This window comes from Argopecten irradians, chromosome 13 (assembly GCF_041381155.1).
Source record: "Argopecten irradians isolate NY chromosome 13, Ai_NY, whole genome shotgun sequence".
In the NCBI taxonomy this organism is placed as follows: Eukaryota; Metazoa; Mollusca; class Bivalvia; order Pectinida; family Pectinidae; genus Argopecten; species Argopecten irradians.
In genome coordinates, this window is record NC_091146.1 from 34504525 (window position 1) to 34530627 (window position 26103).

A 26103-nucleotide genomic window follows, 5' to 3' on the forward strand; every position below is an offset into this window, starting at 1 on the left:
CAGATGTTCCCCTTAAACCCTGCTGATGATATCAGGTGAGTAACAGACTTAGGGATAGAGTTATCTCCCATGTACAGATATCCCCCTTAAACCTATGATGTATCAGGTGAGTAAACAGACTTAGGGTAGAGTTATTTCTCCCCCCCCCATGTACAGATATCCCCCTTAAAACCTATGATGTATCAGGTTAGTAAACAGACTTAGGGTAGAGTTATCTCCCATGTACAGATGTCCCCTTAATATCTATGGACATATCAGGTGAGTAACAGACTTAGGGTAGAGTTATCTCCCATGTACAGATATCCCCCTTAAACCTATGATGGTATCAGGTTAGTAACAGACTTAGGGTAGAGTTATCTCCCATGTACAGATATCCCCCTTAAACCTATGATGTATCAGGTTAGTAACAGACTTAGGATAGAGTTATCTCCCATGAACAGATGTCCCCTTAAACCCTGGAGATATCAGGTGAGTAACAGAACTTAGGATAGAGTTATCTCCCATGTACAGATGTCCCCTTAAACCTATGATGTATCAGGTAAGTAAACATACTTAGGGTAGAGTTATCTCCCATGTACAGATATCCCCCTTAAACCTATGATGTATCAGGTTAATAACAGATTTAGGATAGAGTTATCTCCCATGTACAGATGTCCCCTTAAACCTATGGACATATCAGGTTAGTGACAGACTTAGGATAGAGCTATCTCCCATGTACAGATGTCCCCTTATATCTCTGGACATATCAGAGGTGAGTAACAGACTTAGGGTAGAGTTATCTCCCATGTACAGATATCCCCCTTAAACCTATGATGTATCAGGTTAGTAACAGACTTAGGTAGAGTTATCTCCCATGTACAGATATCCCCCTTAAACCTATGATGTATCAGGTTAGTAACAGACTTAGGATAGAGTTATCTCCCATGTACAGATGTCCCCTTAAACCTATGATGTATCAGGTTAGTAACTGAGTTAGGATAGAGTTATCCCCCCCATGTACAGATGCCCCCTTAAATCTATTTACGTTTTAGGTCAGTAATGTTGTAAAAGTTATCTTATGAATAAAAATTCCAAACTATAGTCAATAGACACAATTCAGGAGAATGTTTTATTTCATTTTTATTTTTTCAATACAAGGTATTCATTTTGTCTTTCGTTTTTGTACAGGTTTTGCTGGACGAGGTACGATAATTTGGGTAACGTAATGCCCCATAGCATCCTGGGAAATTACGATGATTTCCATCAAGAGGCTGTGACCCGGGGTGACCTTTTGGTGTAAGTTAATTGATGTTTAACAGCTACAGGGTTAAAGTGAATAGTCGGGCAAGGAAATTCAGTCTAAACATGTTCATTGGCCTCCCAAAAGTCCACTGGTATCAAAAACGACGGTCAAGCTCTGCTTATGTTGTCCACTTTTAACCATTGAAATTATGAAAAATCTCTGTGTAAATTAATCATTCAAAAAAAATGCACCTAACTCTAGAGAGAGGCTTCATGGAAATGTCAACACTAGCCAGCCGAGAGGATGTTTTAAGATTTCTAAATATAGATTAAGTTCTTCCCATTCAGAGTGACCTCGTTGGGAAATTTTATTTTTTTGTTTCAAAAGAAATTATACTAGATATCTTTAACCATTTTTATCAACTTTAGCCCTCCTTTGCCCAACTATTAACTTTAAAGTGTCTGACAATTCTATACTAAGTCTACCGTTTCTTTGTTACAGTGTGGTATAGTTCTGTCTCTGGTTCAGGGTGGCTAAGTGGTTAAGGTGTCTGACAATTCTATACTATGTCTACCATTTCTTTGTCACAGTGTGGTATACGTGTCTAATTCTACCTCTAGCTCTGTCTCTGGTTCAGGATGGCTAAGTGGTTAAGGTGTCTGACAATTCTATACTAAGTCTACCGTTTCTTTGTCACAGTGTGGTATAGTTCTGTCTCTGGTTCAGGATGTGCTAAGTGGTTAAGGTGTCTGACAATTCTATACTAAGTCTACCATTTCTTTGTCACAGTGTGGTATATGTCTAATTCTTCTGTCTGTCTCTGGTTCAGTGTGGCTAAGTGGTTAAGGTGTCTGACAATTCTATACTAAGTCTACCATTTCTTTGTCACAGTGTGGTATACATGTCTAATTCTACCTCTAGCTCTGTCTCTGGTTCAGGATGGCTAAGTGGTTAAGGTGTCTGACAATTCTATACTAAGTCTACCGTTTCTTTGTCACAGTGTGGTATAGTTCTGTCTCTGGTTCAGTGTGGCTAAGTGGTTAAGGTGTCTGACAATTCTATACTAAGTCTACCGTTTCTTTGTTACAGTGTGGTATAGTTCTGTCTCTGGTTCAGTGTGGCTAAGTGGTTAAGGTGTCTGACAATTCTATTTTAAGTCAACCGTTTCTTTGTTACAGTGTGGTATAGTTCTGTCTCTGGTTCAGGGTGGCTAAGTGGTTAAGGTGTCTGACAATTCTATACTAAGTCTACCGTTTCTTTGTCACAGTGTGGTATAGTTCTGTCTCTGGTTCAGGATGGTTATGTAGTTAAGGTGTCTGACAATTCTATACTAAGTCTACCATTTCTTTGTCACAGTGTGGTATACGTGTCTAATTCTACCTCTAGCTCTGTCTCTGGTTCAGTGTGGCTAAGTGGTTAAGATGTCTGACAATTCTATACTAAGTCTACTATTTCTTTGTCACAGTGTGGTATAGCTCTGTCTCTGGTTCAGGATGGCTAAGTGGTTAAAGTAACTGACAATTCTATACTAAGTCTACCATTTCTTTGACACAGTGTGGTATACATGTCTAATTCTACGTCTAGCTCTGTCTCTGGTTCAGGATGGCTAAGTGGTTAAGGTGTCTGACGATTCTATACTAAGTCTACCATTTCTTTGTCACAGTGTGGTATACATGTCTAATTCTACCTCTAGCTCTGTCTCTGGTTCAGGATGGCTAAGTGGTTACTGGTTAAGGTGTCTGACAATTCTACACTAAGTATACCGTTTCTTTGTCACAGTGTGGTATAGTTCTGTCTCTGGTTTAGGATGGCTAAGTGGTTAAAGTAACTGACAATTCTATACTAAGTCTACCATTTCTTTGACACAGTGTGGTATACATGTCTAATTCTACGTCTAGCTCTGTCTCTGGTTCAGGATGGCTAAGTGGTTAAGGTGTCTGACAATTCTATACTAAGTCTACCATTTCTTTGTCACAGTGTGGTATACATGTCTAATTCTACCTCTAGCTCTGTCTCTGGTTCAGGATGGCTAAGTGGTTAAGGTGTCTGACAATTCTATACTAAGTCTACCATTTCTTTGTCACAGTGTGGTAAACATGTCTAATTCTACCTCTAGCTCTGTCTCTGGTTCAGGATGGCTAAGTGGTTAAGGTGTCTGACAATTCTATACTAAGTCTACCATTTCTTTGTCACAGTGTGGTATACATGTCTAATTCTACCTCTAGCTCTGTCTCTGGTTCAGGATGGCTAAGTGGTTAAGGTGTCTGACAATTCTATACTAAGTCTACCATTTCTTTGTCACAGTGTGGTATACATGTCTAATTCTACCTCTAGCTCTGTCTCTGGTTCAGGATGGCTAAGTGGTTAAGGTGTCTGACAATTCTATACTAAGTCTACCATTTCTTTGTCACAGTGTGTATACATGTATAGCTCTGTTCTGGTTTAGGATGGCTAAGTGGTTAAGGTGTCTGACAATTCTATACTAAGTCTACCGTTTCTTTGTCACAGTGTGGTATAGTTCTGTCTCTGGTTCAGGGTGGCTAAGTGGTTAAGGTGTCTGACAATTCTATACTAAGTCTACCGTTTCTTTGTCACAGTGTGGTATAGCTCTGTCTCTGGTTCAGGGTGGCTAAGTGGTTAAGGTGTCTGACAATTCTATACTAAGTCTACCGTTTCTTTGTCACAGTGTGGTATAGCTCTGTCTCTGGTTCAGGATGGCTAAGTGGTTAAGGTGTCTGACAATTCTATACTAAGTCTACCGTTTCTTTGTCACAGTGTGGTATAGTTCTGTCTCTGGTTCAGGGTGGCTAAGTGGTTAAGGTGTCTGACAATTCTATACTAAGTCTACCGTTTCTTTGTCACAGTGTGGTATAGCTCTGTCTCTGGTTCAGGATGGCTAAGTGGTTAAGGTGTCTGACAATTCTATACTAAGTCTACCATTTCTTTGTCACAGTGTGGTATACGTGTCTAATTCTACCTCTAGCTCTGTCTCTGGTTCAGGATGGCTAAGTGGTTAAGGTGTCTGACAATTCTATACTAAGTCTACCATTTCTTTGTTACAGTGTGGTATAGCTCTGTCTCTAGTTCAGTGTGGCTAAGTGGTGAAGGTGTCTGACAATTCTATACTAAGTCTACCGTTTCTTTGTCACAGTGGGGTATACATGTCTAATTCTACCTCGATCTAGCTCTGTCTCTGGTTCAGGATGGCTAAGTGGTCAAGCTGTTTGACATTCTACCACTAGCCCTCCATCTTTGGGTCAAGGTGTCTGACTGGTTAAGGTGGCTGAGAGACATTTTACCACTAGCCCTCCATCTTTGGGTCAAGATGGCTGACTGGTTAAGGTGGCTGACAGACATTCTACCACTAGCCCTCCATCTTTGGGTCAAGGTGGCTGACTGGTTAAGGTGGCTGACAGACAATCTACCACTAGCCCTCCATCTTTGCGTCAAGGTGGCTGACTGGTTAAGGTGTCAGACATTTTACCACTTGACCTCCACCTCTGGGTCAGAGGTGGCTAAGTGGTTAAGGTCTTGGACATTACGCACAGTCCTCTACCTCGGGTCGGACATTGATGAATTGCAGAAACACCCCTAAAGTTGTGATTCCGTTGTCACTTTCTCTATGTATGGAATGATTAAATTGAATGTTTTTTTTTGTTTTGTTTTTGTTTTATATAATTAGGAAATATTACTCTGATATCATACCTTATGTAAAAATTTTACCTCAACCAATATCTGAAAAAATTTCATTAAAAGAATTATAAACCTTTTTAATTTGAATCAGCATTGAAACTTCATGATTTTCTCCCCTTACAGGATCTTCCTGTCCCTAAGATCCAGGGTTTCAAACATCGACGCCGACAGTGAAGTATGAACGTAAAAAGAAAGTGATGCCTGTCCACGCTAATGAGAGTAAAGCTTTGGAGAACTGGCAGTAGAAAATGCGTGAAAGGAAAAAACAGCAAGGATATATCTCAAGTAATTACTGTTACTATTACGAGCCTTTTTTGTTTTTCATAGTTGTCTGCCCTTGTTTAATGGTTTAATTACTGTAAACCAACTATCTTTCTCGTGCGATTTCCATTTTTAATTTTGTGGTCCAAGTGAATTCGTGAATATTTATCTCTGCTAATTGATATAAAAATCACTTGTATCATATTCTTTAAATGTTTAAATCTGCTAACGATTATCTTTACAAACTAATTATTGAATTAGAAATCACGAAATTTAGTAAACGCGAAGGAAAGTTGGTTTACAACATCAGTTATGGACCTTTGATTGTTGAGGTCAATATGTTGTTATACTGCCCTGGAAGAATTAAATAATGACAGATGACGTCATAGCTGCGGTAAATGCATAAACATGGCATTATTAGAACTGGGTTGTTTATGGAGTCATTATTTTAAATTTTACCAGCGGGTTATAATGACACCATATAGACTGAATGAGAGGTCTGTAGCTGGTTTTAAAAATATCATTAGCATTATTTTTAATAAAAGAACGATGGTCTAAAGACACCACCCTGATGGACTCCCTGTTTGGGCAAATTGTGAACAACCACAATATGGACTTGTTCCTTTAAATGGAAACGTTGAATACTGTAAATCACATGATCATGTATTAGCCAATGAGAACAATGGAAAATCAGCGCATATCTTATTGATCAGTACTTCTTTGGCTTTCTTGTGAAAATAGCATTCCTTTTATTCCCCATCTTGAAATCAGGTTTATAGTTGTACAGTAGATCCCTGGTAACCTTGACGTAGATTGTCTGGAAAACTCACAATCTGAACATACAGGGAACAGATTTCCGGAAAGTCAAATACTGACTCTGTAGCTCTATTTTTGGGGATAGAATGTTGCTTTAATGATTCAATTTTGCTTGTTACGAGCATTTTCATTGGCTTGAAAATTTACTTTATCAGCCCATAAAGGAAAAAATGGCTTTGCGGTTTATTTAGAGTACACTCAGTTTTTTATGTTATATCTCCAGTACAGAAAAATCAATTCAAGGCCATCTGAGGAAAAATCCGGAGGATCTAGCTATGAACGCCGCTGATAACTAATGTAAGATCCAGGAGGAACACTACATCATCGACAGGACAATTCCTGCCATCAACTACAGAAAAGGATGTTAGTAAACTGTAAATGTGGTCATTTTCACGAGGGGGAAATTTACGCTAATCACGCTAAAGCCGCTTGATCGCGAAAATTCCCCCCTCGCGTAATGTTTTGTACATGTATGAATTTAATGTCTAATAGTGTATATATCGCACCGCGAAAGCTGCATGGATACAAAATCGAAAAATTAAGCACTCACGAAAATATCCACATTTACTATATATATTTTTATGTTCAACACAACTCATGAGGGAGAGGAATTGGGGGTGGCTTATTAGGGCACAAAATAACACAATATAAATTTTCTACGAGGGAGAGGAGTTGGGGGCTTATTAGGGCACAAAATAACACAATATAAATTTTCTACGAGGGAGAGGAGTTGGGGGCTTATTAGGGCACAAAATAACACAATATAAATTTTCTACGAGGGAGAGGAGTTGGGGGCTTATTGGGGCACAAAATAACACAATATAAATTTTCTACAAGGGAGAGGAGTTGGAGGCTTATTAGGGCACAAAATAACACAATATAAATTTTCTACGAGGGAGAGGAGTTGGGGGCTTATTAGGGCACAAAACAACACAATATGAATTTTCTACGAGCGAGAGGAGTTGGGGCTTTTATAAGGGCACAAAATAACACAATATAATTTTCTATGAAGAGGAGTGGGGGCTTATAGGGCACAAAATAACACAATATAAATTTTCTAGAGGGAGAGGAGTTGGGGCTTATTTATAAGGGCACAAAATAACACAATATAAATTTTTTCTATGAGGGAGAGGAGTTGGGGGTGGCTTATTAGGGCACAAAATAACACAATATAAATTTTCTATGAGGGAGAGGAGTTGGGGGTGGCTTATTAGGGCACAAAATAACACAATATAAATTTTCTACGAGGGAGAGGAGTTGGGGGGCTTATTAGGGCACAAAATAACACAATATAAATTTTCTACAAGGGAGAGGAGTTGGGGGCTTATTAGGGCACAAAATAACACAATATAAATTTTCTACAAGGGAGAGGAGTTGGGGGCTTATTAGGGCAACAAAATAACACAATATAAATTTCTCAAGGAAGGAGTTTTATTAGGCACAAAATAACACAATATAATTTTCTAAGGAGAGGAGTTGGGGGCTTATTAGGGCACAAAATAACACAATATAAATTTTCTACAGGGAGAGGAGTTGGGGGCTTATTAGGGCACAAAATAACACAATATAAATTTTCTACAAGGGAGAGGAGTTGGGGGCTTATTAAGGGCACAAAATAACACAATATAAATTTTCTACAAGGGAGAGGAGTTGGGGTGGCTTATTAGGGCACAAAATAACACAATATAAATTTTCTACAAGGGAGAGGAGTTGGGGGTGGCTTATTATGGCACAAAATAACACAATATAAATTTTCTATGAGGGAGAGGAGTTGGGGGCTTATTATGGCACAAAATAACACAATTTAAATTTTCTCTGAGGGAGAGGAGTTGGAGAGGAGTGGGGGGCTTATTCAAGGAAACAAAATAGAAGTTTTGGAAGAAAAAAAATTCTTTTTGTACTAGGACAGATATTTATCTGCCAAAGTAAACATGGATTCTTTGATGCTTTTCAGTGAAATATAATCAATAATCAAATTTTGTTCACATTCTATCACATGAATTTTTGATAATTTGGGATACATTACCGGTTGTATAATCATCATACAGTCATTTAAACCATGTGATAGGGGTGTTTATATAACGTTTTTAAAAATCCTTTTCCAGAAGAGGGGAAGGGCTCTTATAGGAGAGGGGTGCTAATTATGGTGTACATGAATACAGTATTCATTTAATTTCTGTTTCTTTTTTTAAGAAATAAGTTGATCATAAACAGCGATGTATATACATTTCTTTCACGGCTTCTGAGTTTTTGTTTTCTCCCTCACCATGGGAACACCACAATCTATCCACCCCATTGCCAGGTACTGATAGTAAGCTGTTGGTTTTTCTCTGGTTACTCTGGCTTTCCTCCACCATGTAAGCCTTGCACATCCTAAATGACCCTAGCTGTTAATAAAATGTTCAACTTAAATCAAACCCTTGCTGTGAAACATTGTATCCAATCACTTTCCATCTCCTTATATGGAACCTGGACATTAAAGATGCTCCACCGCCGACAGAGCATAAACATTACCCATCATTTGAACAATATCTGATGTATATGCGTCTAATTGACTCAAAAATACAATAAAATAACATATTCTTCTGTTGGTAATGCACAATCAGTACTTCGTTCCATATAGGGCATACTGCCATGACTTTTTTTCGGGATGCAATTAATCAATATATTATCTGAAAAGCTTTAAGTTATTTTGTAACTGAAGAAAAATACAAATTTGTCTCTTTTGATAAAGAAAAAATACCATTCGTCAGAGGTGAAGCATCTTTAAAAGACGTTTCATGTTTTATCTTATATAATGACACTTGTATTGCATATTATAGATCGGGTGGGCAGCGAGTTTTGGAAACAGCAGGCGAGATTCGGAGACGACGTATCCGGCATCCAGTAAGTGTCAATTAAAATGTCAAGTGAGATAATTCATATCTGGAGCTAAAATAAAAGTGGTGTATCATTTATCATTATATTGAAGATAAAGTCTATGTCTGATAATATAAAAAGTATTTTTTATCGCATAAAGGGAGACAATTCATATCTGGACTTAAAATGTGATTACATGTATAAGACAAGAAAATTCTGAGATTAGAAATACCACACAGACAAGGGGAGATAATTCATGCATTCAATTTTCAATCATATAAGGGAGATAAATCAAATCTGGAGCTAAAAATGATTAGAAATACAGCAGTGTTAAATGCCACACAGATAAAGGAGATAATTCATACATGCAGCTATGTCGTTCGTACAGCTCATTAAAAGTGTACTAAAATGATTAGTGTAAATTTGAGCTTGTGAATCAGGATAATTTGAGGTAAAGTTTTTCTTTACTTTGGTATGATTTTTTTCATGATCAAGAACAATGCCATTGTTTTATGGAACATCAGAACTTTGACCCTTGACCTTTCCCTATGTTAGGCGATGTTACCTTGATAATCCTAACCTTTGACCTTTGATCTTTCCAGTATGACCTTGACCCAGTCAGAGCGAGGCTATCCACGCCCTATAGAGCACGTTGGCATTCCCCAGGGGGTGAGGAATGAGAAAGGCTGGAACTGGTCGCCGACACATACCACCCCTGTCCATTACCTGTGGCATAAGGCCCAGTACCTGTCCGAGAGGAAGAGCGAGCTACAGCCAATCATAGACGAACTGGACCCTCATCAACCAGTCAGTGTCTCATTCATGTTTTTACCTCTAATTTTAGCGAGAAAAATCATCTAGGCCATGCCTGTTGTTCGATCATTTTTAGCTCACCGTTTTGACTTTGACCCCGGGGGCAGGAGGGGCAGGGCCCAATAGGAGAAATAGAGGTAAATCTTTTAAATTAATACTAGTCATATAGTTCTACTTGGATTGTAACCAAATTTGGCCCACAAACATTCTTAGGGGAAGGCATTACAAACAGGGCCTCTTGTTCATGATTTCTTCTACTATGTTCTCAGAAAACATTGAACCACTTTTATATATAGACCATACTTTTACAAAGTCAAGGTTAAATGTAGTGTTTCCAATTTGCCAACATTATATAGCGAAGATTACCCTTTCACATGTTTACAAGTAGTTAATTACGTACTATTGTTTACTATGAGCTCATGTCCAATTATTATATAAATGGGTTTAATACTACAACCCACAAGGCCGGAATAAATCCAGTTCACATTATCACAGCTCATTAACCAAATATCAATGGGCTTTTCACTGGTAAACAAATTTTCATGTGCAGGTTAATGATTGGTGATATTGACTTATTGTTTCTATATTTAGAATCAAAGAGACAAGGCAACCATACACCCAGAACGCCAAGACACGGACATCGAATTTACAGATCTTTTTCGATAAATATCCTGAGGAGGACGAGGAGAACTTGTAAGCACTACATGATTAGTAATGTAACCTAGAGGGTGTGACATGTAATAATAGAATCATTCCCTACCTAGAGGGTGTGACATGATAATAGAATCATTCCCTACCTAGAGGGTGTGACATGATAATAGAATCATTCCCTACCTAGAGGGTGTGACATGATAATAGAATCATTCCCTACCTAGAGGGTGTGACATGATAATAGAATCATTCCCTACCTAGAGGGTGTGACGTGATAATAGAATCATTCCCTACCTAGAGGGTGTGACATGATAATATAATCATTCCTACCTAGAGGGTGTGACATGATAATAGAATCATTCCCTACCTAGAGGGTGTGACATGATAATAGAATCATTCCCTAATGAGATCATTCCTACTAGAGGGTGTGACGTGATAATAGAATCATTCCCTACCTAGAGGGTGTGACATGATAATAGAATCATTCCCTACCTAGAGGTGTGACATGATAATAGAATCATTCCCTACCTAGAGGGTGTGACATGATAATAGAATCATTCCCTACCTAGAGGGTGTGACATGATAATAGAATCATTCCCTCCTACCTAGAGGGTGTGACGTGATAATAGAATCATTCCCTACCTAGAGGGTGTGACGTGATAATAGAATCATTCCCTACCTAGAGGGTGTGACGTGATAATAGAATCATTCCCTACCTAGAGGGTGTGACGTGATAATAGAATCATTCCCTACCTAGAGGGTGTGACGTGATAATAGAATCATTCCCTACCTAGAGGGTGTGACGTGATAATATAAAATCATTCCCTACCTAGAGGAATCCCCCGAGAGTTTTTTAGGTCACCTGAGACGAAGTTCGTATCAACCAAGTTTGACTGTATATGATTTTACGAATGGTTTCTAGATAACAGTTAGAACAGCAGTGTTAAGCTTTGAATTCTGACTAAATTTATGATATATTTGAGTTATCTGTCCTTATAGGTAGGTATGGATTGTTTTGTCATGATTTTATAACGTGATGAGTATGAGTATAACGCCATATTTTTATTAGAAAATGACGTAATTTTTTGCTCACAAAGTAACGACATTACAATTTGTAATAACCTACAATGGAGATAACTCTCAAATATTCATAAACAGAATACCAGAAATAGATATTTTACTACCAGGCAATTACAAACACTTTTTTTTGATGTTCAAAATTGTCACAGGAAAAAATAGTCTTCTAAGTATCTTAAACATTGCATCACTCCTAAAAACTTTTACCAAACAGTTGTTTTAGATTTGGCATGTAGCCATGAAATTATTCACCCCTAAACACACATTTAGACTCTTCTAAATCAAAGACAAGTCCAGTCTATTACGAAATTTCAGGGGTGAAAGTGTCCGGTTGTATGTTATCTTTCTTTGCTAAAATCTTCCCAGTGTCCAATATATTACGTTTTTACTAAAAAAACACCATCAGTTGTTTGTGAGTATAAGACCCAAATCAAGAAAACTTTTTTTTTCCCTTGACAGGTGTAATTCTGCCAGGTGAGACGATGAAGTTCCCGTTTGTATTTAAATCTCCTAGTGCTGGGGTGTTCCATGAACAGTGGAGATTTGAGACGCGTCCGACCCTCTGTGGAGGGGCCGCTCTCATTGTTACCCTCCGCGGCATAGCTCTTCAGGAAGATAAATACCTCAAAGAACGTGAGGAACTTGAGGTATGATTTCGAAACCTAAGTAAAGGTCATTATCGATGTTAACAATGAAGATTCATTTCACTGTTTTGCTGTCAGGCACGGTGATAGTCAACAAACGTGCAGTAATTACGACGATGGCGGGAAACATAAGACGTATTCAACCCAATAAAGGCTTCCGTCCCTATATGCACCCCTCTCCTTATTGAGGATCACTTACAATGACTTAAATACAAACTGAAAGTAGGAAAACCGTGAAGATTTCTCTTGTTTTGATTACTAAGGCCAAACAAAAACATATCTCTGTTTAGGGTTACCCGACCGTCCCTAATTTTTTACCCCCGACCCTGTTTTTTTTCCCACTTTTCTACGAAAAAAAATTTAAAGTAGCAATTTTGATGTCAGACTCTGGTTTCGACCATTATTTCAGAGTGATAGATGCCGACCATATTTATTTTTTTTTGGCCTTATATGTAATTTGATTAATGGTCTACTCAGTGTAATAATTGTGTGAAGTGTCAGCCCAAATTTGGTCCTGATAGGTACTCCATATATCTATTTTCAATTTTTAACCGCCCTGGGTACTTATTGGGTCGAAATACGGTAATGAAAATATTTTTCCGGATCGACAAAATATTTCAAGAACAAGGCCTGTGAATCTGATACAAGTTTGAGTTGACAACAATGTGAAAGCCTGATAATGAAATTTAAACTCTTTGACTATAATCAAATTTTTTTGAATTTTTTTTTTTAACTTTTTCAGTTAAAATCAAAGAAAATTTGGCTAGCATCAATAACTAGCATTATGATATTCATTTAACAAGTCAAATTATAAGGTAAAAACTTAAAAAAAATTATATGTTGATATTTTAGCGAGACTTGCAGCAGAAACAAGCAGAGCAGATGGTTAGGCAGGTGATGTTTGATATCATCAGTGGTATAAAAACTCCCGACCGCCCAAGTTCTCCCGTCGACAACTACATCACTGAAGAGGAGATATTCGCCCGTAACAACCCGAAGGTAAGTTCTCTGTTGCTTGATGTAAAATGAAATATTTGCCTGTAGTTACTCTACAACTTAAGCCTGGTCCAGGGTTTGATAATTAATATTTTATCTTACAGCTACATTACAATTTAGCCTAGTCCAGGGTTTGATAATTAATGTTTTATCTTACAGCTACATTACAATTTAGCCTAGTCCAGGGTTTGATAATTAATATTTTATCTTACAGCTACATTACAATTTAGCCTAGTCCAGGGTTTGATAATTAATATTTTATCTTACAGCTACATTACAATTTAGCCTAGTCCAGGGTTTGATAATTAATATTTTATCTTACAGCTACATTACAATTTAGCCTAGTCCAGGGTTTGATAATTAATATTTTATCTTTACAGCTACATTACAATTTAGCCTAGTCCATGGGTTTGATAATTAATAATTTTAATCTTACAACTACATTACAATTTAGCCTAGTCCAGGTTTGATAATTAATATTTTATCTTACAGCTACATTACAATTGAGCCTAGTCCAGGGTTTGATAATTAATGTTTTTTTCTTACAGCTACACTACAATTTCACCCTGGTCCAGCAGCTGAAACAAATACATCTGATGATGGTCCCGGAGGAGGAGAGAGAAAGCCGAATCTGGGACTTGTCTATTGAGGATCTAAAAGAGCTGACAGTTTAATTCACCCTGAAGTTTCATAATGGACTGGTCTAGTCTTTGATTTAGAAGAGTCTAAATGTGTTTTCAGGGGTAAATGAATAAATTGTAACAGCAAAGTCAGATTGATCATAAAACCAGAACTTGTCTAAACTGAATTATTTTTATATGGACCAGCATATTTGACTGGTATAGACAGGTTTTTGGATTGTGCAGGTTTTATTTACTACGAAGGAAAATGCCATACACTTATGTCTGAGTACACAGAGATCTGAATTAGATAACGGCTAGTTTTGCTAAGTTATACCGACTTTGTTTGTTTCACATTTTCATATGACTGTCTCATAGTCAAATGTTGTGCTACTATGAATATCATGGACATGAAGTTGTAAAAGGGAGATAACTTTCAGATAGAATGTTTAAATCAAAGTTAATCATATAAGTGATATAACAAAATTTGTTTGTTCAAAAAATTTCATAAGATATATGATATTCAAAACAAGGGAAGGGGGAGTTGTATAAGATAATGATAGCTTAATTGTTAATTCGAATCTGGACAAAGGGAGATAATTTGCTAGTTAATACCTAGTTTGATAGATACGGGGGGTAATTGTTAGTTGACATATTAATGAATATTTAGGGCAGCTAACAAGTAAAGGGAGGTAATTTAGTAATAAAATTGGTTAAGGGGAGATAATCAATTAGTTCTATTATTTTAGGACTTGCTGGACATGGACGAAGATGACGAGAGAAAAGAAAACTTTCTTCACCAGCTCAACAAAAATGTTTCCAAGATGGCCTACACCCCTCATGTCCCTGTCAAGAAAAACCTCTACAAAGTTGGGTAGGTCACAAGAGAAAATGTTATCACTCAAACATTTAGTAAAAATGACATGGCAAAAATATCAGAATTTATTGAATTGTCTAAATGAGTTTCCAAGGCTTGTGCCTATGCATAGTGCGCACTCCAATTTTTCACTTGTCAATATCTGAAAAAAAGTGTGTGTTATATGAGCAAAATATGGTAATATATCATCATTAAAGAGAAAGAAAGAAAAAGGCAAAACGAGACTTCCTAAATAGTATTCACCTTAGTATTGTTGTCAAAAAGTGTTCAAATCTTTGAAAAAAAAAAAAAAAAATCTCTGGAAAAGTTTTAGTAATCCATAATAGAAATTATAGTAAAACCTCTTACCTAAATATGATTGGACCGATGTTGAAACTTTTAAGTTAAATACAGACACAAGCATAAATAAAGGCCCACTACCTGTCCGAAATGTTTTTTTGATACGGCTTTTTTAGGTCATCTGACCCGAAGGGTCAGGATGACCTATTGTCATCATGCACCGTCCGTCGTCGTGCGCCGTGCGCTGTCCGCCGTGCGCTGTGCATAAACTTTTCATTCAAACGACTTCTTCTCAATAACCGAAAGGCCCAGGGTACTGATATTTGGCCTGTAGCATGCTGGGATGAAGGGCTATCAAGTTTGTTCAAATGAATGACCTTGACTTTCATTCAAGGTCACAGGGGTCAAATAGGCTAAAATCTTTAAAACAACTTCTTCTCAAGACCCAGAAGGCCCAGGGTACTGATATTTGGGCCTGTAGCATGCTGGGATGAATGGCTACCAAGTTTGTTCAAATGAATGACATTGACCTTCATTTAAGGTCACAGGGGTCAAATAGGCTAAAATCTTTAAACAACTTCTTCTCATGACCCATAAGGCCCCAGGGTACTGATATTGGCACCTGTAGCATGCTGGTATGTAATGACTACCAATTTTTGTTCAAATGAATAACATTGACCTTCATTTAAGGTCACAGGGGTCAAATAGACTAAAATCCTTTAAACAACTTCTTGTAAATAACTAAGAGGCCTAGATACCTGATATTGGCCCGTGACATGCTTGGATGAATGGCTATGAGTTTTGTTCAAATTAAAGACCTTGACCTTCATTCAAGGTCACTGTGGTCAAAAAGGCTAAAATCTTTAAACGACTTCTTCTCAAGAACCAAAAGGCCCAGGATACTCATATTGGGCCTGCAGCATGCTGGGATGAATGGCTATCAAGTTAGTTCAAATGAATGACCTTGACCTGATTTCAAGGTCACAAGGGTCAAAAAGGTGAAAGTCTTTAAACGACTTCTGATGAATAACTAAGAGGCCTAGAGACCTGATATTGGGCATGTGACATTCTGGGATCAAGGGCTACCAAGTTTGTTCAAATGATTAACCCTGATCTTCAATCAAGGTCTCAGGGGTCAAATAAGCTAAAATCTTTAAACGACTCTGTTGTATTGTGCTAATAGTTAGATGACCGTTAAGGCCCATGGGCCTCTTGTTTCATATGGGATTGATATTATATGTTTGATGATAGGTTTCAATTGCAAGAAGATTAGCTTATGTGAAAATACTTATAGTATGCTTATATAGTATGAGCTTAGCTCAGCTATATACCTGCTATTGTTTGTGTCTTTAAAACAGGTTATAGCATATAGCCCACATTTTTTTTTCTATTTTTGTAATAATTTCCATAGATAACCCACATTAGACATATTTTTATGTAACAAATTGTATAGCTCGCGAGCAATACGCAGGAAATTTCGGTAACACATTTATATAAATATAGCGATAGTAATCAAGACTTCATACACATGATGAAAGCATTAGTAATATATTAGGGTCATAATTTCTAACTCCACGGTAAAGAATTTTTCATTAATTTTCTGTATGACCTGTTAATGATTGGTTTCAGGCCTCGGAATATATAATTAATACACACATTGACAAATAATTAACTTTTAACTGTGCTTTTTGTAGGTCTATCGCAAGCAAAGCGACTGCGGCCTGTACAGGATTTCTCCCAACTGTCAAATTCAGGTGTGTAATATATGCTTGTAATAGTTATATCAATGAAAATCCAAACACTCTAGTTCAGGTCCGGATTTCTAGAAACACATTTAAAAAAAAACCTGACCTATTCACAAGGGTATATTTCCATTCTACTTTCAGTTTCCCGTTTGATCTATGTTAAACCAGATGGGTAATATCACGCTATGAACTCCAATCTGGTCAAGCGTATGAATATTTAACGTTTCCGCCGCGTCACGGACAGTGTATACAATATATACTTACGCCCATACATAACGGTCAAATAATTTAAAAAGTGGTTTTATAGTGTGGTCTATGAAATCTAATAGTATTATCATGTTTACAAAATAGCATTTATTAAAAAATATCATTGCATAATTTTCATTTGTTCGCTTGTTTCAAACCGTTTTGTGTTGAACTATATTCAAAAGCTGATGATATGGCTGTTCCGTTTATTATTAAACTTGGTGACGTCAACACTTGCGCAAGCGGGAAAATTCAAAGGATATACGTGTATAGTGTTGAATTTTAATAATCGTAATGGAAATATAAGTAATAAACTGTAACCAGATTGGACATACAGTTTATATGGACCCCATCCGTCCTAAAGATAAATAGAATGGCGCCCTAACGGGCGCCATTCTATTTATCTTCCTTCCGGATGGGCTTCATATCAACTGTATGTCCAATCTGGTAACAGTTTATTGCTTAAACAAACAATACACATGTGGAAAATCAACACTGAACATACATTTTAAAGGCGCTGAAAATAAATCCCGTAAGTATAAATAAAAATTAAAAGTTCTATTTTTAACGTCCTATTTCTTTGCCATTTTGAATGGTATGATCTTGAAATTGGTCACTATATGTCTGAGAGCATGTTCTTTCGTATGCGTTATTCAAAACATTTCTATGATTATGTTCATTTGACCTCCTAGCGAACTCTTGGCCTTGACGTAATTCTGATAAAATAAAGTGAGAATAACGAAACGCACACGGTGCACAGCGTACGGTAATTAAGTTATGAGCGTTAAAATTTCGATCGAAAAAAATAATACACAGTAATTAGACATTGATTAAATGGCACACACAATCAAACACAAGTCCAGTCTTTGATCGGAATAAACACCGTTTTAGAACTGTCATCTTCATGTTGGCGACTCTATTTGTTCTTAATATACAGTCTTGTAAAAGCAATAAATATCCCTGTCTCCAATAATTGGCCGTTCGTTATCTATCTGTAATGACCAAATTGCCAAATTTCATGACTATATTACCGCCATTTTTCCACACATGACCTTGAAATGTATATAGTGTTGTAGACAATGTATATATATATATATATGAAAAATCAACACTCAACCTCAAAACGTAAAGACGCTGCGAGCTCACAAACTACGCCTAATTTAAAGAAAACGAATTACATTATTTCCGCCATTTAGCTGTATATGACCTTGATAACCCATAACTGTTACAGACAAACTTCTACACAATACATAACCTTGGCATTTCATATCCATTCATCTATCTATCAGGAAATTTAATTAATTACGGTAAAATGTACGTTAAAATTGAACGAAACGTCATATTCGCAGAGTTTTACTTCAGCAATTTGTAGAGTTACGACTTTGAAATTTATCCCAGTTGTAGACAATATGCTGAAGTTTCCATGTAAGAAACGGTACATTAAATGATAAAGGAGCTGCAAGCTCACAATTTACGTAAAAAATTACGGAAAACGAACGAATCACCATATTGTCAGAGCTGTATTACCGCCATCTAGCCGTATATGACATAACAAAAACATATTCATATTAGCCAAAAGTTTAAACAATACTTGTGTGAAAAGTCAACACTGAACATACAGGTATAAAGGCACAGAAGGACAACTAAAAATTAAAAGTTAGATCTTTGATGTCCTAAATCTCCGCGATTTTGAATAACATGTCCTTGAAATTGATCATTATATGTGTCTGAAAACATGTTCTTTCAATTGCGCCCTTCAAAAAAATCATTTTTGACCTTTGTTTGACCTCATTTGACCCCTTAGCGAACTCTTGACATTGACACAATCTCTGATTACATATAGTGAGAAAAAAAACGTCCAACATCATGACCTACCTAAATGACTAAACGTAAACGTTTTACAACGTACTGTGATGAGTTTATGAACGTTTAAAACCTTGATTTTTTTTTACAAACTCGAACGTACGTTTCAAGACATCATCGATGTACATAACGTCTCCGAAGATAAGCGTTCGTGAACTAAAGTGATAAGAAGAAAAAAATAGAATAAGGCCAAAAAAAACATATGTCTGTTTAGGGTTACATTGGCAAAAATATAGGGTCGGTCGGTCGGGAGGATTTTTTATTTATTTTTATTTTTGGTATTTTTTAGTGTCTTTCACTCTAAACTGATGGCCGGAACCGGAGTCTGAGATCGAAATCTCGACTTCTTAAAAAAATGTAGAAATGTAATTATATATAGGAAACTCAACAATTCTCTGGGTCCGGCGCGTGATGTTTGTGATGTCTATGTTGACCTATAGTCATCACGTTCCGTCCATAGTCGTCCGCCGTGCACCGTCTACCATCCGTACACTTGTCATTCAAACAACTTCTTCTCAAAACGTTGGAAGTAATAAAACAATATTGAGCGTGCTAGTTATTAACTAGTAGTTGATTAAATGTGACTATCCCTTGCCCAGGACCCAGTTTATGTAACTAGGGCAGCTGTCAAGGAATTGTAATAAAGAAATATACGTACTAATCATAAAAAACAAGGAATGTTATAAGTCATCAAACAAGATACCTTGGGTTAATGATATAGATTATTATCTATCAGGTTGAATATCAATGATCTAAACACTCAAGGAAGATTCTGTCAATCACAAAACTGATAGATGGAAAATCAGGAAAGATTCTGTCAATCACGAAACTGATTGATGGAATGTCAGGAAAGATTCTCAATTACAAAACTGATTGACAGAATATCAGGAAAAATTCTGTCAATTACAAAACTGATTGATGGAAAATTAGGAAAAAATTCTGTCAATTACAAAACTGATTGATGGGATATCAGGAAATATTCTGTCAATTACAAAACTGATTGATGGAAAATTAGGAAAAATTCTGTCAATTGCAAAACTGATTGATGGGATATCAGGAAATATTCTGTCAATCACAAAACTGATTGATGGAAAATTAGGAAAAATTCTGTCAATTACAAAACTGATTGATGGAAAATTAGGAAAGATTCTGTCAATCACAAAACTGATTGATGGAAAATTAGGAAAGATTCTGTCAATCACAAAACTGATTGATGGAAAATCAGGAAAGATTCTGTCAATCACAAAACTGATTGATGGAAAATTAGGAAAGATTCTGTCAATTACAAAACTGATTGATGGAATATCAGGAAAGATTCTGTCAATCACAAAACTGATTGATGGAATATCAGGAAAGATTCTGTCAATTACAAAACTGATTGATGGAAAATTAGGAAAAATTCTGTCAATTACAAAACTGATTGATGGAAAATTAGGAAAAAATTCTGTCAATTACAAAACTGATTGATGGGATATCAGGAAATATTCTGTCAATTACAAAACTGATTGATGGAAAATTAGGAAAAATTCTGTCAATTGCAAACCTGATTGATGGGATATCAGGAAATATTCTGTCAATCACAAAACTGATTGATGGAAAATTAGGAAAAATTCTGTCAATTACAAAACTGATTGATGGAAAATTAGGAAAGATTCTGTCAATCACAAAACTGATTGATGGAAAATTAGGAAAGATTCTGTCAATCACAAAACTGATTGATGGAATATCAGGAAATATTCTGTCAATCACAAAACTGATTGATGGAAAATTAGGAAAGATTCTGTCAATTACAAAACTGATTGATGGGATATCAGGAAATATTCTGTCAATCAGAAAACGTATTTCTATAGTCATCCACATTAACTACATTGACAAGCAATTGACAACAAGAAAATATTTTCATCGTTAAATACTCATGGTGAAGTTGTAATATCAATAAATGTATTACATATATTTGATGGTATTACAACATAGTGGTACAATATCGCATACCGGACCAGTTGTGTGAAAAAAATATTTTTGCGTGTAGATAGATATGTTTATTTTAGGTTGTATGATCTATATTATAAAACTAAATTATACTTATGTGAAATGATTTTTATTTTACAGATATCCATCCCGACCTATTACATAAAATAGGTGAGTCTTTTCAAATTATATCTACATGTGCAATATGATATTACAGCGTGAAGATTTAAAGATTACGATTTTTTTACCAGTTATAAACATTTTCTTTGACTTTGATCACATATAATGATAACTTCAGCGACACACTATCTTTTTATCAGCTGTTTTGTCTTTTTTTGTATTTTTAGAAACAACTGTTAATAGGATCAAGACAGAAAAAGGAAAACAATTCATACAGACCAAAGCGTACCATGATGCTCAAGAGAAGCTCCGAATGAACAGGGTTTTAGTGATCAAGGGGAACACGGGGGACGGGAAGACGTCTACCACATTCCAGCTGGTTCACTGGTTGATGGAGGAGGAGCAGTGCAGAAAACCACTTCAGCTTCATGAAATTAAGGATTTGAAGTTACTGGCTCCACATTCTGATCTTGTTTGTATTATTGATGACATATTTGGTGAGAGAGATATTGGTAGATCGGAAGTACAAGAGTGGAACAAGAGTCTGAAAAATGTAGAAACACTTTTTGCTAATAAACAAAACCAGACAAACATCCTGATTATCACAATTCGAAATGAAATATTTAATGTTTTGGAAGAAAAATCTCTGGGGACAGTTTTTATGAAGGACAACATAATTGATCTGAGCTCAAATGAGTACAAAATCAAGGAAGAAAAACAAAAACTATTAGCAATGTACACGCCAACAAATCTGACATGGACAGAGGAAGAAGAGGAAAAAATTGTAGCTTATGCACCTCATATTGGATTCCCTCAATGTTGTCAGCTTTTTTATAATTCTGCTGAATTGCAGAAAAAACGAGCAGAATTTTTTGAGAAACCAGTTACATTTTTCATAGAGGCTCTATCAAATTTACCAGAATGTCCTGCCATTCTGTTTCTCTTCCTCAATGGTGGAGAAATATTGGTGAATGGTCTTGACCCAAATGCGAATAAAGTAAACAAAACACTGTTAGAACTAGCATTTAGCATTGAACTGGTTGATAATGAAGAGAGGAGAAGCAGGGAGTATGAGGAGAAAGTAGATTTTGTAAAAGAGAGTTTAGATAAGCTATTAGGATTTTTGGTAAAGAAGGGGAAACATTGGTCTGGTAGGGAAGTGTACAGATTTGATCATGATTCTATATATGTAACAGCAGCTCTTTTGTATGGAAAGAAAACACCTGTTGGGTATATAAAACATTGTCCCAGCAAAGCACTTAGTTATCTAACAACTTTAGAAACATCTACAGATATGGTTGTCATATCATCTGGTCATTACAATGATTTGTGTGAACGTTTGCTCCGAGAGATTGAGAGTGTGAAGAGGTATGATTATGCTGTGATTGGCTCTCTAGATGTGTGGAAAGATCGTTTATTTGTTGAGATATTTGACAAGCTTTTGGATGAGAAAAAGGTTAATAAACTCAACATATTGAATAAAGCATGTAAGTCTGGATTAGTTGAATTAGCTTCGTATCTATTGGAAAAGGGAGTCAAACCTGACAAGGACACAGATTGGTGGGGATTAATTTCAAGAGGTGATGAGGATGGTGAGGTAGATGAGAATGTACTCAATGAAGTTGTTGTTTACCTGAATGATGAGATAAAATATGACTTGTTAAATAAAGCATGCAAGTCTGGTTCCTCAAAGTGTGGTATATCTCTGCTTAAAGTTGGGGCCAAACCTGACGAGAAAACAATGTTAGATGTGGCAGAGGGAGGGAGTATGGATCTCTATAATATACTACCACAGTTTGGCGTCACTCCTACAGGGAGGGATTGGGCAGGTTTTCATGCCCTACATGTGGCGTGTTGGTCTGAGAGATTAGAAATAGTGACTGCGTTGTGTGATGATTACCCACACCTCGTACAAGTTAACAATACGTTCGGATTATCACCGCTTCATAGAGCGGCGGGGACAGGAAACTGTTCTATTTTCCAGACTGTAGAGAAAACTATACATAAAGTCAAGGATGAACAACACAAATGTGAAACAGTAGACGAGCGTTTGATACGTAGAAGTCAGTACATGTGTCAGTTAGTAGACAGTAAAAGGGGTACTGTTTTACATTGGACTTGTATGTTCGGAGGTAAGGATTTGTGTGTGTATATATGTAGGACTTACCCCGCCATGACGGTGTGTATAGATGATAAGGGTTATTATTGTCTACATTATTTAGCTATATATCAAACAGATGTAGACTGGTTCATTGAGTGCGAGATGTATGTGAGAAAACAGATGGAATCATTACAGCAGAATTATGATATCAAAAACTTACTGGACGGGATGGGGAAATCTGTTTTGGACCACGCAAAGGAAAGAATGGAGAGACAGGGTGAGAGAAAGAACGCTTTGTATGACCATCTTCTGGATGTGTTTTTCTAAATAATATCATTCCCACTCATGTATAAATTTCAGATGAAATATAGGAATCGAACTCCGGTCCTCTGACTTGGTAATCTAACGCTCGTAATCAACTGATCGAGCGAAAGAAAATGTCTCTATCCAGCGTGAGAGGTATATTACATTTGATATATTGGCGTGTTCACGAGAGGTTCTACATATATCTATTCTCTATATGACTGATACTGCATGGGAGTACATGTATACGTTAGGTTTTATATATAAAATGTATGTGTTCTGTATAAGACTTTGATACTGGGAGTATAAGTTAGATTTGATCTATAAAATGTATGTATTCTGTATATAACTTTGATACTGGGAGTATATGTTAGATTTGATCTATAAAATGTATGTATTCTGTATATAACTTTGATACTGGGAGTATATGTTAGATTTGATCTATAAAATGTATGTAGTCTGTATAAGACTTTGATACTTGGAGTATATGTTAGATTTGATCTATAAAATGTATGTATTCTGTATATGACTTTGATACTGGGAGTATATGTTAGATTTGATCTATAAAATGTATGTATTCTGTATATAACTTTGATACTGGGAGTATATGTTAGATTTGATCTATAAAATGTATGTATTCTGTATATGACTTTGATACTGGGAGTATATGTTAGATTTGATCTATAAAATGTATGTAGTCTGTATAAGACTTTGATACTGGGAGTATATGTTAGATTTGATCTTTAAAATATATGTATTCTGTATTTGACTTTGGGAGCATATATTAACATTTGCTAGGCTTGTTCACAATACGCAAACAGGCCTATTAGCCAACATCCTCGATATTCCAGAGATTCCGATCACTTACGATCACTACAACCCTGGACTATCTCATAGTAAAAATGGAGGCAACAGAATAGAAGAGGTAATTTAGTCATTTAATGTACATCAAAAGAGCCGTATAACGGTACACTGTGGTTGACTGTGTGGCTTTGATGTTAGGCGTCGCTCTCTCTGTAGTCTTCAAAGGAAATCTTTACTAGCATGTGATTGGTCAAATGTTTTCCGCTGAGCTGCCTTCAATTCACTATGAGATAGTCCAGAGGTGTAGAGATCGTAAGTGATCGGAAGCTCTGGAGTATCGAGGTTGACTAGCCAAGTATGTTTACTATAACTGCATGGTAACATTGACCTTTGAACTTGCGTACGAAAATGCAATATATAGGCCTACTTTTTAAGAAACACATGATTTTGTTTACATTTTGTAGTGTTGTTTTTCATAAAATTTGAAAAAAATGTCACCACAAATACATTGTATCATCGAACACAAGTGAAATTGTTCCATACATCGGTGAATCTACCGTAGATAATCACATGGCTCCCAAGGATGTAATATCGTCAAGTCAGACGACAATCTCAAACACATTGAGCTATTTGAACACCGGTGTTTTGACAACTTCGGCAAACTCTAGTGACTGTAAAAAGCGTGCTCCAGGTTCGCCTCGCTTCACAACGGTCACTGAGTTGACACATGTGGCCGAGTACAAATACTTTATGTAATTAACTTCTATATTAACATTTAATAAAAATAAATACATATTTAAATACATGATTTGATAAAAAAAAATAATCTCTGAAAGTTATTTTGTTTGTCATGTTTATTTTACAATAAAAAATATGGAACCTTTTGTCGTCGCGGATGAATAATTCTACCGTATGTGAAGAGTCATCATTGGCTGTTCAATTGAGTTAGCTTCTCCCATTTATGACCGACTTTTATTGAATAATTACGTCACTTTCAAATGTCTATTATATTGCATAAACTATAAATAACAAGAGATCCCAGGGGGATCTTGGCGCCCACCAAAGAATGATCTATGTCTGATAATGGAAAGGGGATCTTTTCTCTGCTTTTCAAATTTCAACTACATAATACATTCTGTATGAAATTTGAGCCTGATCCCTTCAGTACTTTCTGCGAAATAGCGATAACAAACTTCAACTATCCAAATCCTAGATGGCGGTCTGTCGGCCATCTTGTTCATCGATTGGTCCAAAAATGCAATATGCGCAACCAAGGCCCTAAGGGAACCTGCATACACTGTATGCAATTTGAGATGGATGCTTTCAGTACTTTCTGAGAAATAGCGGTAATAAGCTTTAAATACCAAAATCAAAGATGGTGGCTAATCGGCCATCTTGTTGACCAATAGGTCCCAAAATATAATATGCACAACTAGGGCCCTGGGGTAACCTGCATATGAAATTTGAGAAAGACCCCTTTAGCACTTTCTGAGAAATAGCGGTAACCAACTTTTAACTATCAAAATCCAAGATGGCTGCATGGAGGGGACGGTGTGGATATGCTCCTGAAGGGGGTGGGGTGATTGTGTTCCTGAAGAGGGTGAGAGTGGATGTGTTCCTGAAGGGGGTAGGGGATGGACGTAATCTGTTCCTGAAGGGATGGGTGGGTGAATGTGTTCCTGAAGAAGGTGAGAGTGGATGTGGTCCTGAAGGGGATTAGGATGGATGTGTTCCTGAAGGAGTGAGTGTGGATGTGTTCCTGAAGGGGGTGAGAGTTGATGTGTTCCTGAAGAGGGCTGGGGATGTGTTCCTGAAGGTTAACAGTGGATGTGCTTCTGAAGGGATTGGGTGGATGTGTTCCTAAACGGGGTGATAGTGGGTGTGTTCCTGAAGGGGATTAGAATGGATGTGTCGCTGAAGGGGATTAGGATGGATGTGTTCCTGAAGGGGGCGAGAGTGGGTGTGTTCCGGAAGGGGTAGGGATAGATGTATTCCTGAAGGGGGTGAGAGTGGATGTGTTTCTGAAGGGGATGAGAGTGGATGTGTCCCTGAAGGGGGTGAGAGTTGATGTGTTCCTAAAGAGGTGAGAGTGGCTGTGTTCCTGAAGGGGTTAGAGTTGATGTGTTTCTGAAGGGGATTAGGATG

At 36.7% G+C, this 26103-nt stretch overlaps 1 protein-coding gene, 1 long non-coding RNA gene and 1 pseudogene across 2 annotated transcripts in view; all 3 read left to right on the top strand.

The window, feature by feature from the left end:
* The window catches only part of LOC138306396 (MYCBP-associated protein-like), a 453378-nt pseudogene extending 438332 nt beyond the window's left edge, over positions 1-15046 (top strand).
* Positions 1-24842, top strand: part of LOC138306379 (uncharacterized) — a 481793-nt gene extending 456951 nt beyond the window's left edge. The window contains exon 4 of the mRNA XM_069246817.1: positions 20978-24842. Coding sequence (XP_069102918.1) covers positions 20978-23178 — 2201 coding nt within the window. The 3' untranslated portion in view covers positions 23179-24842. The remainder of the gene's footprint in view (positions 1-20977) is intronic.
* LOC138306399 (uncharacterized) lies at positions 895-9749 on the top strand. Its single transcript, XR_011205849.1, has 5 exons — positions 895-1275; positions 5039-5200; positions 6216-6355; positions 8815-8878; positions 9454-9749. It is a non-coding gene; the product is annotated as an uncharacterized lncRNA (long non-coding RNA).
* Positions 24843-26103: the final 1261 nt, after the last annotated feature.